Source organism: Anabrus simplex, chromosome 11 (assembly GCF_040414725.1).
Source record: "Anabrus simplex isolate iqAnaSimp1 chromosome 11, ASM4041472v1, whole genome shotgun sequence".
In the NCBI taxonomy this organism is placed as follows: domain Eukaryota; kingdom Metazoa; phylum Arthropoda; class Insecta; order Orthoptera; family Tettigoniidae; genus Anabrus; species Anabrus simplex.
In genome coordinates this window covers 41320071-41336359 of record NC_090275.1, presented here as the reverse complement: position 1 = coordinate 41336359, position 16289 = coordinate 41320071, and the positions used below count along the sequence as shown (strand labels likewise).

Below are 16289 nucleotides of genomic sequence, written 5' to 3'. Positions count from 1 at the left end.
AAATAAGTTTCATAATGATAGATCCGTATTGAACTGTGATTACAATAGAGTAAATTAATGTATTATTTGGGTCCACTTTTTCAGAACAAAATGTAAAGAGTTTAAATTACATAAATGATTAGGGACTAGTTTCGACCTAGTATTAGGTCATCGACAGCCTAAAGCAAAATTAAAACACAAATACCAAAGAAATTAAACAATGTAAAGACACGTAAGGTCTCGTAAAAGTACATAGCATGTGAGATGTTGTGCAGCACTATGTTAAAAAATAACTATGAATGAGATTCATAAAAAGTACAGTGCACATTAAAAAGATGTTATAGATAGGAATCCTTGAGTTGGTGGATAAGGAGATCAGAATATGCTGGCTCCTTTAAGATGCAGGTATCCAATTGAAGAACCACTGAGCTGAAGTTACGTCGTTTATTTATGAATAAAGTCCAGTGCGCCGTATAGCATTAAAAAGTTGATGGGGATGGAAATTTTTCAGTTGTAGGTCAAGGAATTCAACATATGCTAGCTTCTTAAATGTGCTGCTGTATATTCAAAGAACAACTGAGACGAAGTTACGTCCTTATCCAGCAACTCAAGGATTCCTATCTATAACATATTTTTAATGTGCACTGGACTTTTTATGAATCTCTTTCTTAGAGTTATTTTTTTAACATAGTGCTGCACTACATCTCACATGGTATGTACTTTTACGAGACCTTACGTGTCTTTACATTGTTTAATTTCTTCGGTATTTGTTTTTTAATTTTGCTTTAGGCTGACGATGACCCAGTACCAGGTTGAAACTAGTCCCTAATCATTTATGTAATTTAAACTCTTTACATTTTGTATTGAAAAGGTGGACCCAAATAATACATTAATTTACTCTATTCCATGCTTTGCTGTTTCATTTCAGGGTCGTATCTGAGACACCAGGTTTCATCCTCAGTGACAATACAGTTCAAGAAATTTGGTGTCGCATCCACCGTTTCGACAAAATCCTGTGAAGCCTCTAAACGTGCCTGCTTCTGATCGTCAGTCAACTTTGCATAACGATTTGTTGCACGGATTCACGGTTAATCTGCAGTTCATCCGCTATCATGCGCACAGTTAATCGCCAATCGTTCGTAAATAATGTCCTCACCTTTCCAATGTTTTCGTCACTAACGGCGGTTGCCAGTCTTCCGCTAGGGGATTTTTCAGAAACACTTTCCCGGCCTCCTCGAAAATGGGTGAACCACTCGTACACACACTTCAAGGACAGTGCTTGATCTTCATAAACACATACCAGCGTTTCTTTCAGTGTCTTGCCAAGCTTAAAACAAAACTGTACATTGATCTTTTGGTCGTTCATGTTCCTGTTCGCAGTTCAGAACGAATGCACTAAACACACACTGTGTCAAACAGGTCTTACACGGCACACACATGATGCTCAACTGAACAACGTAGGGAGCAGGTGGTCAAAACCTGCTGCTACGCAGGTGCAGCATTGTTTGTCGCCAGTGTTGCCGGATCGACCGTTCTGACTTCATTCACCAAACTTTGTCACAGGTTGTATTTTAACTTTATTATGTAATTCTGTAACATGTGTTGTGTCATTTGTGTACATTGTAAAAACGATTTAGTATGCTCATTTGCTTGGTTACAATTTTAGGCTGATGATGACACCATATACAGGTGTCAAAACCAGTACCTTAAATAAAATATGACCGAGCTCGATAGCTGCAGTCGCTTAAGTGCAGCTAGTATCCAGTATTCGGGAGATAGTGGGTTCGAACCCCACTGTCAGCAGCCCTAAAGATGGTTTTCCGTGGTTTCCCATTTTCACACCAGACAAATGCTGGGGCTGTACCTTAAGGCCACGGCTGCTTCTTTCCCAGTCCTAGCCCTTTCCTGTCCCATCATTGCCATAAGACCTATCTGTGTCGGTGCGACGTAAAGCCAATAGCAAAAAAATAAAATATGTTGTAAAGAACAATCTTGTACAACACATATTGTATTGAAAAGGTGGAACTTTTACCCACATTTCAACATTGTGATCTCAGTTCAATACAGAACATAATGAAGTTTTCAACTTTAAATCATTGGGGATAGTTGATACAACAGGGATGTTTTGAAATGAAAAAAAATATGTATCCTAAGATAAATTGGGTGAAAATTGGAATGGCATTAAGTACATTACTATCAATTTGATGCTGTTACTGTACAGTAGTCCTTGTTCTAGGGCAGCTATCCCTTGTGGATTTTCTCTCACTAACTTGGATATCCTTTGTTATTAATTTTTCTGTTATTGTTTACTCCCTATTTAACTGACCTTTTTCATTGTAATTATTATATTATTGCTTATTCACTACTTTAGAACCTCGATAATTCGAGATCGGTTAATTCAAAATCTTGCCTAATTCGAAGAAGCTCTTGTTCCTGGAAACATGAGGTACAGTTTTACATGTTATTTAAATTGTTTAAATCAGAATATGGATAATTCGTAATTTGAAGGCCAATGTCGGTCCCATTACTGAAATTCAGACTTTTTATCAAAACTACCTTCACATTTAAAATAAATAGAATTTTACAGAGTAATTTAAATTCAAAATTTATCCTTCTCATGATAGAACATGTCTTCCGGAACGTGCTGGGGTAGAATTCCGTACTTTCACTCACTTCGGTGTGTCTATAGTCTGCTTCATATTTCCTAAGTTTGAGTAAAATCTGAATTGTTTTGTATTCAGCGTTTTAATGAATGCCACAATATCACGTAGCAGGCAGTGTGCAAGAAGCCGAATCCGCGAACATTGGCGATGCCGGCGGTTGGTGAAAAAGCGTGGCTCATACAATAAGTTCGTACACACTGAACGATATTTTCAGTGCCGATGAAACTGCATTGTTTTTTTAATGCTGAACCCATATGGACACAGTTTTAAAGGAGAGAAGTGCCAGCCGGGTAATCGTACAAGGGTGGAGGGTCATTTTACTGTATTGCAATGCACAAGGAAGCGAGAGACTTCGTCCTTTCATCATAGGAAAGTTTGATAAGCCACTATGTTTTAAGGACGTCAGGCATTTTCTGTGCAAGTACAAGGCATCTAAAAAATGCATACAGTACAGTAATCCAAGGGGAGCCAGTATAATTTGTCCTCGCCTTTGAATCGCGTGTTTTTTTTCTTTCATTGCGCGAGATTGTTTGCCAGTGATATATCCAAGTTCATTATATGAATAATGTAAATGCACCTTGTTGGATACTTTTCGGAAATAGTTTTTTTCCAATGCATTTGAAAGGTTTATACTGTGAATTAGGGTTATTTACATGCAGTAACGTGTATTAGAATATTTTTTGACGCGGCAAGGGTTGGCATTTCTAAATTTCTAGATTTAAAATCACTTAATTTGAAGACTAATTTTTGCATCCCAACGACTTTGAATTAATGAGGTTTTACTGTATTTAACTGAGTAGATTATCCTAGGCGTGGAACTTCCGATAGAGATGCTAGTAGGAAAGAGCTTCTTAAAAGGTTTTAAGTTTAAAAAACATAGTCTGTTTTGTTTCCCTTGCCAAAAATCTTATTGCATAGTTAATTGTGTAATCTCTTCCTAGGGGACCGAAGAATCCTGCTTATCTTACCGAGAAGCCCAGCAGCACAAATTTAAATATAGGAGAGAAAAGGCCTATTGTAAGGTTTTCTGAATGTCAGAAAATAGTGAAAGACTACGTGAGCAGCAAAGTGGACAAACCAGCGGAGCTGAAGAGGAAAGAAATCAATGCCTTCTCGTATTACTTCGACCGAGCAACGGAGTATGGTCTCATTGGTATGTTTGGTGGTTCAAATGTAGCGTACATATTTCTTTCTCAATTGATATGCTGTTTTCACTCGTGTAATTCATGTTTTCACTTAATCCATATTCCTTCATTCTTTTAAGATTAATTTCCTGGCCTGTGTTGTTCCATTTAATGTGTATAACTTGCACGTAATAAACACTACGTGTTCTAATAGCCCTAACATTAGAGCATAGTAGGTTAAAATAGTAATCCATCTATATTTACGTATTTAGAGTAAATACATTTCTACAACAGTTAGGTCCGGTTTCACAGTTTGAGTTTAAGCTGAATTTTTAGTAAGCCACGCACGCCGCTTAAGCAAGGCTTACGCTTTGGCTTAAACACTACGAGTTTCACAGTAGGGGGACCATGTGCAGCTTTACTAAGCTGAACATCTCCGAAGTTGGTAATGCTTGCGCATGCGCAATGATACAATTCTCATCTTTGTTTACATCCGTAGCCTATGATTGATTGACTTGTAGGTTATACATCGTTTATCAGCCAAGATAATTGAGAAAAATGAACGGAAAATGTGATTCCAATAATAGTAACAAAAATAAAGTTTAAAAAGGTCACTCGCCCGTCCTGCTGACACATATTACCACTACAGTCTAAAATGGCCATAACTTCTGAACCATTCATGCAAATAATGTCCTGACAAGGTTATTGTAATCCTTATAAAATACTGGAGGAGGTCAAACAATTTATTTCGATGAGGAATTCGAGGATAATATCGAAATATTTATTTAATATTAAGGAGTTATATTTTTTCCCCACTGAGTATAGCATAAAATCACTTCTAGAGGGCAAACGGTTGGAAATAGGTATATACCATCGTGGACTTTTTTGTAGAGGTTTCTATGCTCTACAAGTCGTACGCTTACACTTGGGGTCTATCGTTGATGGTTCACGCAGCGTAAGCCAAGAAAGCAAGTGACCGACCAACATTTTTGTCTCTTTCTGTATATCGGAACACGGAAACTGTATTATTTCACGAGCCTCGAAATACATTCAGAAATATAAGTTATTTAATGTTAATGTTATTGGTTTTACGTCCCACTAACTATGAATTTGAACACCTTCACCACAGGACTGAGACAGGTTCGAACGTGCCAAGTTGGGCTAAGAAGGCCAGCACTCTACCATCTGAACTGAATCCTTAGCTTAAACCTCAGTTTCATACAGCTTAAGCCAGTCACAGATAAGCTCGGCTTACCACTTGCACTCCCCACTGTGAAACTCGTCCAGAGTTTAAGCTCCCGCTTAAGCCCGATCCAAGGCTTAAGCGTATACTATGAAACCGGGCCTTAGACTGTTATTTTATAACTAGGACATGCCTAAATAGAGTACTTGCAGTTTAGTTAAACATTGCTTTAAAAAGTGTTTAAAAAGTGCTTTGTAAAATAATATGAATGCCTTTCTTGTACAGTTTGCATTATTAGTCTATCTTTGTCTTTACGCCGAGCTGAACATTGGCTTTAGTTATGCCATATTTTTTTGGAGCTGCACAATTATTCTTTATTTCCATGGGCTTAATAACCATTAACTAAAATTGGCATCAAAATATCAAAGAGAACCCGTTGAAAATTTTTTGGCAATATCTGTTCCACACGTCTTTACGACGATCCATCAGGAAAATATTCCGGCTGTCTATAAAACTGTTACTGTTACTCATCGTCATGTACAACCGGCTGCACGCATGTCTTGCTTGCCGGGTTCGGCAGACTTCAACAGCTAGCAATGTTTAGGTCTTATAAAGCTGTGGGCATTGAAGGTCAATGAACGAGTTCAATGCACCATGATATGGCCATTCTGCCCTTGCATTTTAAGCGCACATTTTTTGTACAATACGCATTTTTAAGCTACCTTGGTCTTCACGCTTACACCGAAGATTGGCTTTAGTTAGGCCTGTGCCATATTTTCTTGCGGCTGTACAATTATTCTTCATTTCCGCGTGTTTAACCATTAACTAAAAATTGGCTCCACGATATCTATGAGAACCTGTTAGAAATTTGCCGGCTATACCTGTTCCACGTATCTTACGACAATCCTTCACAAAAATATTCCTGCTGTCTATAAAACTTAATTTTACTAAGCATTAGGTAGAGTAGATGTGCTATAACTCTGCCGCTGAATAGCCATGGCCTTTCTAAGAATTCGAAGGTTTGCATGTTGTGAAGCCATTCTGCGGATTTGAGAAACGTTTTTGTAGAGGCTAATAGAATTTCATTTTCTCTTCACTATTTCCCTAGATCCAGTGACGTTACAGAGGCACTGTACAACCAGTCACCGCGACTATCGATGTACAGGATGGCCGAGAATAAAGAGGCGGACATCGATTGTCAACGAGGTACATGTGCGCGCGTGAGGGCGGTGAAAAGTAGCAGTGTGGTAACTGTCGTAGCTGCCAGTGGTGGTCATTACTGTTAGGTCGCGAATGCAAGACGGCCCTTGATTTTTCACATAAGATTCTGAGGAAAAGAAAGTCTTGGATTCGGAGAAATACGCTATCTTATCATTTATACCATCACTTCTAGTTCTTCTATATCCATCTCTTCTGAATTCCTGATGATATATTTGTCCTTGTCTCCTCCTTCAGTTGCTCCATCTTGCAATACTGAATGTCATTGTGTTTATCCTCTTATATGTACCTGTCTTTCTTTATATAACTTAATTTGTCATTTGTTTGTTCCTTTCGAATCCTCACATGATGTAAAACAGGGATCTTGTATAAGGCCACTAATATTGGGAGAAATTATTTACAAGTACTTTACAATATTATTTAATATTTTCTATCAGCATATCAGTCATGCTATGTGTGACAATTTCCCAATATTTTATGTTTTAACTCTTTTTGTAACATTATAGATCCCTATCTGGGAGGCACCGTAGAGGTGAAAAATTTCCGATCTGCTGCTGTAGCAAGTAAGTAATCAAGCAATATCATAAATTTCAGTTGAGTATTTGTGCAAATATATTTAAAATATACTTTCTGCCTTCTTCCAGCTTGTGCTGTTCCCAATACTGAACAGCCTTTCATGTGTTTAGACCTCACCTTCATATCAGTATTACTTGAAGATGGGTTTGGGCTGGAACCTGGCACAGTATTAAATGTAAGTACTCTTCTGTATTCAGCATTGTCATCGCTGCTATTTACTATGCAACATTATTGATGTCACTTGAAATTTAAAATAATTGTGCAACATTTGGTTTCTTTTGAGCAAGACCGGAGTTAAAGCTGAAGATTTTCTTTGACTCTGAATTAATGATTTGGTCCACGATGAACTACTTCCAGGTGGGCATACAGTTACCAGAAATGCAAGTCAGGATCCTTTATCATTATCATCATCTTCTTTACCTTTTCTTATTTCTGTCTCAGTATTGGTGTTGACCAGGTCCTTTCTAACACAGGCTCTCCATCTCTTTTTGAATCATTTCTGGAGCTGGTTGGCCGTCTACTACAAGCTTCTTCATTCTGATGCCCGAGTGCACCAACCTTGGTAAAGAGAATACCACAGTAAACTTCATAATTTACTGGGGTAAAGTCATATTTCTGTTTCACCAAGCTCAGTTTCAAGTTAACCGACATTTTACCACGGTATAATGTTTATGCAAGGATTTTAGAAAGGAAAATAAGACCATTGATAGAATTAAAGTTATCAGAGGAACACTACAGATTCCGAAAAGGCAAATCAACAGTTGATCTAATATTTCGACTGCGTCAGCTAATGGAGAAGTGTTATGAACATAATAAGGTCCTTTGACTGTCCTTCCTGGATATCAAAAAAGGCCTTTAATGCTGTAAGCAGGGACAAAGTCTGGGAAGTGCTGAGAAACAGTGGAATCAATAATGACATAACAAAACGAATTGAGAATTTATATGAAGACATCAGTAGTCGCGTCAAAACACAATCAGGAATGACGGAACCCGTTAGAACAACTTCGAGCCTAAGACGGTGGAGTTCTGTCGCTTCTTCTCTTCATTACTGTGATGAATGAGATTCAACAACCAGGATGCCAAAACGTTGGTGACAACAAAATGAAAGTCATGCAATTTGCTGATGACATCTGTATATGGAGAGATTCCAAGGAGGAACTTCAGGATCAGATCAATGCATGGACAGTAACAGCTCAAGGGTACGGCCTAAGATTCAGTCAGGAAAAAAGTGAAGTCTTGGTTATGCAGGGAAATGGTCAACCTGAAAGTTACATTGAAATGGAGGGTAAACAACTCAAGATGTCCAACAAATTCAAATATATAGGAAGCATGATATCAGCAACAGCCTCCATTGAAGAGGAACTTACCAGCAGGATTTAAGCTGGAGGAACATTCTATAAAGTTGTCCGAGACCTAATATGTAACCTAAAAGTACCATTGAAATGCAAGCAAGCAGTTTTTCTGACTTATTACATGCCAATTTTGACATTTGGGATGTGAGACCTGGACCCTGAGGAAAAAGGATGAAGCAAGGGTTCAGACAGCTGAAATGAGATTTGTTCAAGCGATGGTTGGCTAAACAAGACGAGATAAAATTCATAATGAGAACATCAAGGACATGGCTCAGGTTGGCAGAATACAACTCTGCATAGACTCAAATGGTATGGTCACATGCGAAGGATGGATCCTCATCGCATACCCAGAAAAATGTATGATCTGCAGTTAAAATATTCAAGACCAAGAGGGTGGCTAAGAATGCGATACACTGACATGGTGAAAAACAACATTCAGCACAAGGAGGGGACTGGGACAACATTGAAGAAGGAGAAAAGTACAAAGATAGAAGTTGGTGGAGGGGCTTCATTCGCCAACCCATCGTATAGATGGAAAGACATTATGTATGTATGTATGTATAATGTTTATCGCCTGTGGAGGAGCGGTTATGTAAGAAAACCGTGGTACAGTTTTAGTTATTTGTGTTCTGTGGTAAAGTTTCCAAAATGGAGTTTTACAACTACAGATATATCTCCATCAATTTGAAAGGAATGAAGGGAGAGAGTCATAGAAGAGGCAGGATTTATTTGAAGAATTAAGTGATGCTTCGTTCCAGAGAAGATTTTTGTTATGAAAGGAAACGGTGAGTTTTATTTAAGATGTAATTGGTGAACAGTTGGAATTCCCTACTGGGAGAAACTATCCGTAGTCACCTAGAAATTGCCTTCTAATAGAACTGTGGTTCTATGCTACTGGAACATTTCAAGACGTGATTGGTGATGTCTGTGATGTTGACAGAACAGCATGTTGCATAATACATAAGGTTTCTGATGTAGTTGCCTCATTATCACCACGGTTCATTAAACTCCCACTTACGCAATGGAAACAAAGAGAGATTATGGAAGGCTTTCACAGAATATCTGGGTTCCCTGGTTTATCAAGTGTGCTGGACTCGCTGTGAGAATACAGTCTCCCAGAGGTGAAAATGGAAAGTGCAAACTGTGAGCGATTCTAATCCTGTGACATGATGTCCAGGTTCACCTCACGATAGCACTATATTTCATGAATCTCGGCTGAGAGTGAGTCTCGAAACTAGATAAATACCTAATGGCTATCATAAGGGTGATGGACTTTATCCATGTAAATTCCTCCTCCTTACACCTATTCAGAATCTCACCTTCCCAGCAGAACAGTGGTAATAACAGAGCTCATATTGCCACAGGAAATGTACACAAGAGACAAGTGACTTTTGAAACAATCACTGCCTTCTGGATATACTAAAGACAAGAGACTATCGAAAAATCACTGCCTCCTGAAAACTATTTCGAATTTCTTCCAAGGAGAATAATAGCAAGAAAAAACAAGCATCAAGAAACCAGCGTAACGAAACTGAGCGATAGTAATAGTGCACTGCTTTTACAACAATATTGTGAATTCATAAAGGCTGATAATTACTGAGCTTTGTGTGCTGAGGCATGAGTCACATTTTCCTCTGGTTGTTGTTAAAGGTGCTCAAACCATCTTAAACAATGCTCTCTCTGTTTCTTGAAGATTGGTGTAGCTCTCAGAGGTTTCTGAATGGTGGTGTTGTGATTTTTATCAAGCGTGATTACGTTGTGAGCCCATCTAAGTATCCTCATCCTAGCTGCATGAAGTTTCTGTTCATCTGTTTTCTTTTTATCCCATCATTCAGAGCTATTCAGAATGTTTGGATGGACAACTGTTTTATAAATTTTGCTTTTAAGGTGGAGTAGTTCCTTTTTATCCCACAGAACTCCTCATTCTTTTAAACTTAATTTCCAGGCTGTGTCCATTTCGACTGTATGATGTGCACATAATATACACTACAGGCCGGTTTCATCATTGTGGGTTAAACTTTAACCACGAAGTTATACAGTTTTAACTCTGAATTTGACTATTCATTCTGTTTCATCAAGGAGTGTTAATTTTAACTCTAGGTTAAGGTCGGAGTTAAGTTAACCCCTCCTTTCACTTGGGTTAAACTGTTAACTCGAGGTTAAAAGCAAAATGGCCACTGTAAAACATGCATGTGATGCATAGTTGCTCTATTTATTTAGAGTTGTTAAATAGTGTTCCTAACAGTAATAAGCCTATAATTAGAAGGAACAATTTTCAAAATCTGCAGAACAATTTCTGTAGAGGTATATCATCATCATCATCGTCTCACTCCAGTTGCCCGGGTGTGGTTAACAAGCCTCCTCCCCTCCTTTCTTTCTTCCACTTTTTCTGCTCCATTACTTCCGCCATATCCAGTCCAGCTTTTCTAACGTCCTTCTAAATCTGATCCATCCACCTTCTCCTGGGTCTTCCAACTGATCTCTTTCCCTTAACTTCTCTTTCCAATTCCCTTCTTGCTACCCGTTCCTTTCCCATTGTTTTTAACATCTCCGAACCATCTCAGTCTTGCTTTCTGTATGTTCTGTACCAACGGTTGTATATTTAGCTCTTCTCTGATTTTAATATTTTGAATTCTATCTCCTCTCGTTTTTTTAACCGATGTTCTTAAAAATTTCATTTCTACTGTTTGGATCTTACTATCTTGTCTCTTATTAGTTACCAGCGTTTATAGTCTGTATGTTACAGTTGGTATGAAATACTGTTTATATAATGTTAATTTCATTCTCTTGGGTACTTTATCATCCCATGAAAGCTCTCTGACTTGATAAAATGTTGTATCTTTACTTAATCTGTTATTAATTTTAGGGTTGATTTCATTACGTCCATTAATAATGCTACCCACATATGTAAACTGTTCTACATTCTCTAACCGTTCTCCGTCTATGGTCACTGGCTTCTCTTTTCCTCTTTCCCACAGTGCATGACTACTAATTAGCATTCCAAACTCCTTCAAATTTTCATTCCAAATGTCCAGTCTCCTTTGTACTTCCTTTTCTCCCTTTCCCTAAATCACCACATCATCTGAAAATACCAAAGCATTCAAATGTACATTCCTTTTCAGTAGGCATTCCCATACATGTTTTCTCTTAACTGTATCATAACTTTTTTCCAAATCCAAAAATACAAATATGATTTCCTTGTCGCTTTCCAGATGTTTTTCCATTATTGTTCGCACTGTAAATATCAAGTCTATTGTTGATCTATTCCGTCTAAAGCCATATTGTTCTTCCTCTGTATTTCTATTATATCCCTCAGGCTTTTGTCTATGACTTTCTCCATTATTTTTAGCCCATGTGATAATAGGGTTTTACCTCTATAATTTTCACATTTCTTCTATTTCCTTTTTTGAACAGTGGTACAATGCTTCCTTGTTGCCATTCTTCAGGTATCCTTTCATCCTTCCATATGGAATTGAGGGCTCTGTACAGCCACTGTAGTCCACTGCTTCCTGCTGCCTTAATTATATCAGCATTGAATTTGTCTTTTCCACTTGCTTTACTTTTGGTCCTTGCTTTCACTGCCCTTTCAAGTTCCAACCATGTTATCGGGTTCTCTTCTTTTACTCCATCTACTTCCATTTTCTTATCTCATTCTTCCTCCGAGCAGTCATGCTCATCATAAAGTTTTTCAAAATACTTTGCCATCACCTTCTGAAGACCCTTTTCGTCATGTACTATGGATCCATCTTCTCTCTCTACTGCCTTGATTTTTCCTTGATTTATTCTTTTCGATTTTATTACTCTGTATAATAGTTTCTGGTTTCCTCGACTATCTTGCTCAATTTTATTCGTAAAACTCTCCCCAACATTTCTCCTTTTCTTTCTTGATACTCCTCTTTACTTGTAGTTTCAATCTTTTGTACTCGACATATAACCTTTCTATCTTATTCTCAGCCCTCTGATACATTTTTTTTGCTTTTCCTTATCCATTTCTTTCTTCACCTTGTTCCTTTCTTTTATTTATTTTTTATTTTGTCTGCCCACCACCGTGTCTCCTTTCCCTTAACCTTTGCTTTTGTTTTCAGCATACCTCAAATGCTGCTTTGACAAATATCTGTCCTAAATTGTCCCACTCTTCTTCTCCACTTCATATTTCCGTGTTAGGCAACTTCCTGTTTGTACAATCTTGGAATGTCATTCTTTTATCATCATCCTCCTCCAATTCCCAAATCCTGATCTTTGGTTTCTTCTTCAATACAACTTTAGGGATTTTTATTTGTTTTAATTCCACAATTAATAATCTATGATCACCTTCCATACTTACACTGGGGATTATCTTCGTATTCATGACATATCTTCCCCATTCTCGGTCTGTTGTTATAAAATCGATGAATGTTCCATACTGCCCATCCCAACTATATCGGCTTATCTTATGACTGTTCCTCTTCATAAACCATGTGTTCTTTATTATCAGGTTATTTATGATACAAAAGTCCAACAGTTTCTTTCCATCTTCATTTCTATCGCCATACCCATGTGGGCCCAGAACATTCTCATATCCCATTCTATCAGTTCCTACATGAGCATTTAGATCTCCCATTATCGTGATCCCATCTCCAACAATATTTTTTTCCAGATCATTGAAAAACTCTTCTTTTTCTTCCACGCTATATCCTGTCTGTGGAACATACACCTGTATTATCTTCAGTAGCTCCTTGTTTACATGTATGTGCATTATTATAATTCTTTCATTTACATACTCAACTTCAGCTGTTGATTCAACATTCTGATTCACTACAAATCCCACCCCATTTCTTTTCTCTTTACTGTTACACATCCAATACAGGGTGTACCACTTTCTTAGTTTCTTCACTTCTTTCCCTTTCCATTTTACTTCACTTAATCCCAAGATGTTGAGTTTTCGTCTCTCCATTAGGTCAATCAATTCATTTTCCTTCCCAGTCATTGTTAGTGTTCCAGATCGGGTTTTGTTCTCTGATCTAACACTTGCACGAACATCAAAGTACAAATTTACTCACCTTCTGACCTGCTAAGCCTACCGCATCTGAGGATTTTCTTTCGGGGTTTACTCCCTTAGCCTTTGAACATCCCCCTTCTCCACAAGGCATGTTCGCCATTCCGAAGGTCTCCTTCTCTGCCTAAGATGCCGTTAAGGTCTTCACTCGTAACCCTGGGCATGGGTTCCACGTTATACCCCGTGAGACTGGGTCCCTGCCTGAACTTAGCTCTCAGTCGAGCTCGATAGCTGCAGTCGCTTAAGTGTGGCCAGTATCCAGTATTCGGGAGATAGTAGGTTCGAACCCCACTATCGGCAGCCCTGAAAATGGTTTTCCGTGGTTTCCCATTTTCACACCAGGCAAATGCTGGGGCTGTACCTTAATTAAGGCCACGGCCACTTCCTTCCCACTCCTAGCCCTTCCTTGTCCCATCATCGCCATAAGACCTACTTGTGTCGGTGCGACGTAAAGCAACTACTGATGTGGAGGATACCCACCCCCTCAACGTGGATGCACCAGACAAGAATTACTCAAGTGACGGAAAGGGAAGATGACCCTATCTGCCTTGAGCCGGGTTAATGGTTGTGTATGATGCCACAACCATTGTAGAAGTATAAACTGTCTAAAATATTGTCAGTAAAGTCATCGATGAAATTCGCGAGAGGTTAGAATACGCAACTGACTGAAACAGGCCTCTCTGTCCTATACTGAAGGTATTGATTGCAGTAAGGTTTTATACCACAGGGTCGTTTCATATGATGGTCGGAGATAACAAGGGTTATTTTTCTGTCAATTGTCAAGTAATCAGTGATTCTAACCTCAGTCGTTATATACTTGCAAGATGGCCTGTAACGTACGCAACGCTATTAAATCCCTGTTATTTTTCCAATGTATCCTCCTATTCTTTTAATTTTACACCGTGAGTCTTCTTGCATTCCATAATGCTTCGGAACTTGGTGGCTATTTCAAAAAGTAATGGGTTTTCTAAAGCAGAAAAATTTGTGCCCCTATTTCTCTTCTGAACTTCTTCCATTTTTCTATCACTGCAATCCATTATCTATAATGATCATGAAAGAATAATATCTACCACGGAACCGAGGAAGAAAACTAAATACCGTACAAGAAATATACAAAAAAGCCACGCTAGTAGTGTGTTCATAATCTCTGATTTTTAGTCACTGCCTCCTTGATCGGTACGGCAGCTGTTTCCGGCAAGGGTTAATACGGTGTTAGTTAACCCTCTGCCGAAATAGCTTGGTAAAACACGTGACTCGTAAGAACGAGTTAAAATATTAACCCTAAGTTAACAAAGCTAGGGTTAGAGTATATAACCCATGTTGATGAAACCGGGTCCACAGTGAAGTTCATTGGAGTATGAAAAATGAATATGCATTGAAATAGTCTTCATAACTAATGGGTAGGAACACATACAATAATAGGATTAATCCTTATTCTTCTATACCTAATTCTTCTCAGTGCTTCCTAGCTTCAGGAGGGCACGCATCAATATTCATTAAGGAGGCGTCTTGACAGATCTTCGGTCTTGATGTGGGATGTGTAAGATAAGGAGAAAGCTGGATAAAGACAGGAAAAGGGAAGGGCTGAAAGATAAAGATGAATGGAGATGGTAAAAAAACTAGGAACACAGGAGAAACACAGGAGGAGGAGGAGAATTCCAACTGGTTGGTTATATGTAATGGAAAGGAACATATCAAGTCAAGAATTGAAACATAGGAGCATGAAAATGTACACATAATAGGACACACGAAGTAACAGTTAGGCCCATATTTACCAACGCGAGTAAAAGTTTTTATTTTAGTTTAAAGCGTGTAAAGCGAGGTAACAGTTAAGTTTGTATTCGCCAACATCATCATCTCGGATAATGGGTATTATCTCAATTTAAAATTAGACCGGAGATTGGTTGGCCGGTAAAATGGGAAATCTAGGATAGTAGCCTTCCAAGATGGCAGCATGTAGATGGCTGGGATATCTAATTGAAAGAGAAAATCACACCGGCGAGTAATATGATCAAGATTATGCAATTAATAAACTTCCTAGGTAGACATATTTTGAGGACTACGACAATACTGATTTTCAGACGCATTTTAGATTATCTTTCAGTGTTATCCATGATCGAACATAACCTAGAATTCCCAACTCATAGGTAGGCTTAAGATGAATTCTCGATTATAGCTTATATCTTGTACGGTACACACCTGGGTGACTTTTTAATTAAGAATTAAGGAATACTGCCTTATTTTTGGAGTGAAATATACAATCTGCAGGCTATAATTTGTTTTCTTATTCTCTGTGTTTTAATACTTTCTGCCACCAAATTCAACAACAATTCACTCTCTTGGAAAGTCATATTAGGCTTTCTTCTTTGTTTCTGCTCCATAGTGGACATACCAGGTGAGTTGCCCGTGTGAGCTTGCATCTGGGAGATAGTGGGTTCGAATCCCACTGTCGGCAGCCCTGAAGATGGTTTCCGTGGTTTCCTATTTTCGCACCAGGCAAATGCTGGGGCTGTACCTTAACCAAGGCCACAGCCGCTTCCTTCCCATTCCTAGGCCTTTCCTGTCCCATCGTCGCCATAAGACCTATCTGTGTCAGTGCGACAGTGCAAAAAAAAAAAAAAAAGTGGACATAATCTATAATTATTTGCAAACCCCGGATGGAATTAAAATCTTGTTTACATTTTGATAGTGGCAGCAGCACGTAGTCATTTGCTTTCCTTGCATCAGTATGAAAAATTTGCAGTTCAAACTCAGATTGAAACGAAAACTTGGTTTTGGTAAACCGAGATAATAAATTCTGTGGTGAATATGGAAGTGAATGTTATCCGAGATGACATTACCCAAGTTTTGAAAATCTAAGATAACAGCAAAAGTAACTGTCATTGGTGAATACTGGCCTTAGTATGGGAAGAGAGAGCGTGGAAAGAGGATACACGGATAAGTGTGAAAGCACAAAAGGGCAAGAAAAACTTCACATCTTTATACACTTACATCTTCCGATAGATAGTCCCTGTTCTCTCATACAGACCTGGTTTAATGTGTATCCTTTTCATGTTCCTATTTTCCTGTACCTAACTTTACCTCATCTGATAAGTTCTATTATGAAAAATTATAACAACATGAGTCTGGAAGTGCATAATTAACAGAATTTATTTGTGG

General features: G+C 38.3%; 1 protein-coding gene across 2 annotated transcripts in view; it reads left to right on the top strand.

Moving 5' to 3' along the window:
* The window catches only part of NTPase (ectonucleoside triphosphate diphosphohydrolase NTPase), an 89372-nt gene that overhangs the window by 69058 nt on the left and 4025 nt on the right, over positions 1-16289 (top strand). For both annotated transcript variants that reach the window (XM_067155696.2, XM_067155697.2), the window contains exons 9-11: positions 3584-3795; positions 6674-6730; positions 6812-6918. In XM_067155696.2, the coding sequence (XP_067011797.2) occupies positions 3584-3795; positions 6674-6730; positions 6812-6918 (376 nt within the window). The remainder of the gene's footprint in view (positions 1-3583; positions 3796-6673; positions 6731-6811; positions 6919-16289) is intronic.